This window comes from Amphimedon queenslandica, unplaced genomic scaffold, assembly GCF_000090795.2.
Source record: "Amphimedon queenslandica unplaced genomic scaffold, v1.1 AMPQUscaffold_11681, whole genome shotgun sequence".
Classification (NCBI taxonomy): domain Eukaryota; kingdom Metazoa; phylum Porifera; class Demospongiae; order Haplosclerida; family Niphatidae; genus Amphimedon; species Amphimedon queenslandica.
The window spans coordinates 1-2,193 of NW_003548077.1; the positions used below are offsets into that span (position 1 = coordinate 1).

A 2,193-nucleotide genomic window follows, 5' to 3' on the forward strand; every position below is an offset into this window, starting at 1 on the left:
TATACATGTACGCATATCATGATAGTCTCTTTATGGAGGGACTTACGCTTCGTAAGCTTTAGCTATTTTAGTGAATACCTCAGGGTCCCCTCCTTTATCAGGATGATGGGTCATACTTAATAACTTGTACTGCTTCTTGATCTGAGACACAGTAGCTCCCTAAAGAACTGATCCATTAAAGACAGCTGGATATTATGATACTGTATACCCTGTCAATCCCTAGTGTTTTAAATGGATCCCATTCTTCAGATTCACCAACTGGCTCTTGTGTCACTGCCCAATAAATCAACCAAAATAAGAACAACCAGCACACCAATAATACTAAATAACTAACAAACAAACAAACAAGAGACTAACTGATATATATAGACAATCATTACTGTACATGATCCATACTAATGCAATACCGTATAGCGGAAAATTTTCATGGCCCAAAATTTCACAAATCATTTCAAGAAATCAATTTTGTCACTTTAATTTTTGCAGTTTTCTACTTTTCAGCTATTTTGAACCCATATTGAATCATATTTTGCAGATTTTATTGTCTGTGAATTTTGAAAAAAAACAAAATCCACACAACTTTTGGGCCACACAATTTTTTGCTATACGGTAATTGATATAAATGACATCATTAATATTTACCGTATTATTTTTAATAGTTTATCTATAGCCTGTCCCTTCTCCACTTTATTTCTTTTCTGACAACATGGCCCACACTGGCACTCACTCCCTCTGTCATCTCCTAACAAAGACATTAATGTTCTAATTAAAGCCCAAAATACAGTACTAATTCAATTCACTTTTCTTGCTCTTAGGCCAAAGGAAGTAAGTTATAACTAGTAGAAATATCCCGTAGAGAAGGACTATGAAATAAGGAAAGGTACCAGTTCCCTCGTCAAACTCTATCTGAACCATCAAGAGTCAATGGGTGTGTCAACAATTAGTGAATGTCTGATAAGTGATAACACTTAGGACACGTGTGTACACGTGGTTAGGGTAGACGCGCCCCTAATGATTATTGTTAGACACGCCCTATCGCTTTTAGAAAGACGCACTGCTAATCAAGCTGCTCCTGCTTAAAGCTAGGTTTACACTCGACACAAAACGCAATGCAAATGAACGCAAAATTGAAATTTGACCAATTTTGCGTCAACTTCAAAGCGTTTTTGCGTCAAAAGGTCAAAGCGCCCACGCACTTTTCACCGTTTCGTCGAATGTAAACCTAGCTTAAGGTGGATTTACACTGCAAAGTTAACGTAAGGTAAGGCCATACGTTAAAACAGGAAGTGCTGTATAAACCAATGGCCACCGTTTACGTAACGCAAGAGTAGAGATAATTTCAACTCTTACGTTACGTAAACGGTAGCCATTGGTTTATACATAGGGTCTGCAACCTGAAAAATGAAGTTTTAAAAAACAATTATTTTATTACTGTGAATTGATATACATACTTTATATAATCCAAAGGCAGCACAAGATTGTTGCTTCAACTTCTCTTTCTTTAAAAAAAAAAATTTTTACAACAGTGTGGTGCACTAGGGGTTAAAATTAGCTTGGTGCTGCAATGTGGAAGAAGTGAGTAGAGGTGAGGTTGTGTGTCATTTGTTTGTGACTAGTTTGGGGTTGATATAGATACACTAGCATGTCCTTTAGTGAAGCTTCTTTTTTGTTTTTACTGAAAATGTGATAACCAGGCCTGATTGGTTAGTGCCTCGGCGGCTCCCATTCCCCAGATATAGAGCGAAGCTCCTATCTCTCAACATTATTTTGTAGACCAATGTCTAATGCATCCCTGGTAATAGGCAAAAATTTGTGCGAGTTGATTTGCCATCTGGAAGCAAATGATGATGTGCTGAGCCGCCATTTTGGAATGGGCGGTGCCTTCTGTGTATGTGTTAATTAGTTTCTTTTTGCACTATAGGTCTCAAAAACTATCAAAAGTGTCATGGCAGAGAAAGGAGAAGACCCACCAGGTGATTTGTATGCATAACTGTACTTTGCTAACAGTATTGTTATTTAGATCCTACGTACGGTGATTTAATTGACTTACTACAAGAATCAGAGCGTTGTGTAGATAAAACTTCAAGTATACAAGACATTCTGTTTGAGAAGTTTCAGCGTGCCCATCCTCACATTAATGTGGGTCGTCCCAATCGTTTATATGATACAGTGAAACGTATTGCTGCACCAACA

The 2,193-nt window shown here is 37.5% G+C and overlaps 1 protein-coding gene across 1 annotated transcript; it reads right to left on the reverse strand.

The window, feature by feature from the left end:
* Window positions 1–8: 8 nt before the first annotated feature.
* Window positions 9–915, reverse strand: LOC109589046 (translocation protein SEC63 homolog). The gene is made up of 4 exons (XM_020005166.1): window positions 801–915; window positions 643–742; window positions 209–329; window positions 9–159 (listed from the first exon to the last, which is right to left on the reverse strand). The coding sequence occupies exons 1-4, from the start codon at window positions 913–915 to the stop codon at window positions 43–45; spliced, it is 453 nt and encodes a 150-aa protein (XP_019860725.1). The 3' UTR covers window positions 9–42.
* Window positions 916–2,193: the final 1,278 nt, after the last annotated feature.

Excerpts from the sequence above, each read along its gene's own strand:
- LOC109589046 (XM_020005166.1), bottom strand. The coding sequence starts at position 915 with ATGGTTCAGATAGAGTTTGACGAGGGAACTGGTACCTTTCCTTATTTC. Across the intron at positions 330-642 it reads AAACTATTAAAAATAATACG|TTATTTAGTATTATTGGTGT; the intron begins GTAAATATTAAT and ends TTTGTTTGTTAG. Across the intron at positions 160-208 it reads AAACACTAGGGATTGACAGG|GGAGCTACTGTGTCTCAGAT; the intron begins GTATACAGTATC and ends TCAGTTCTTTAG.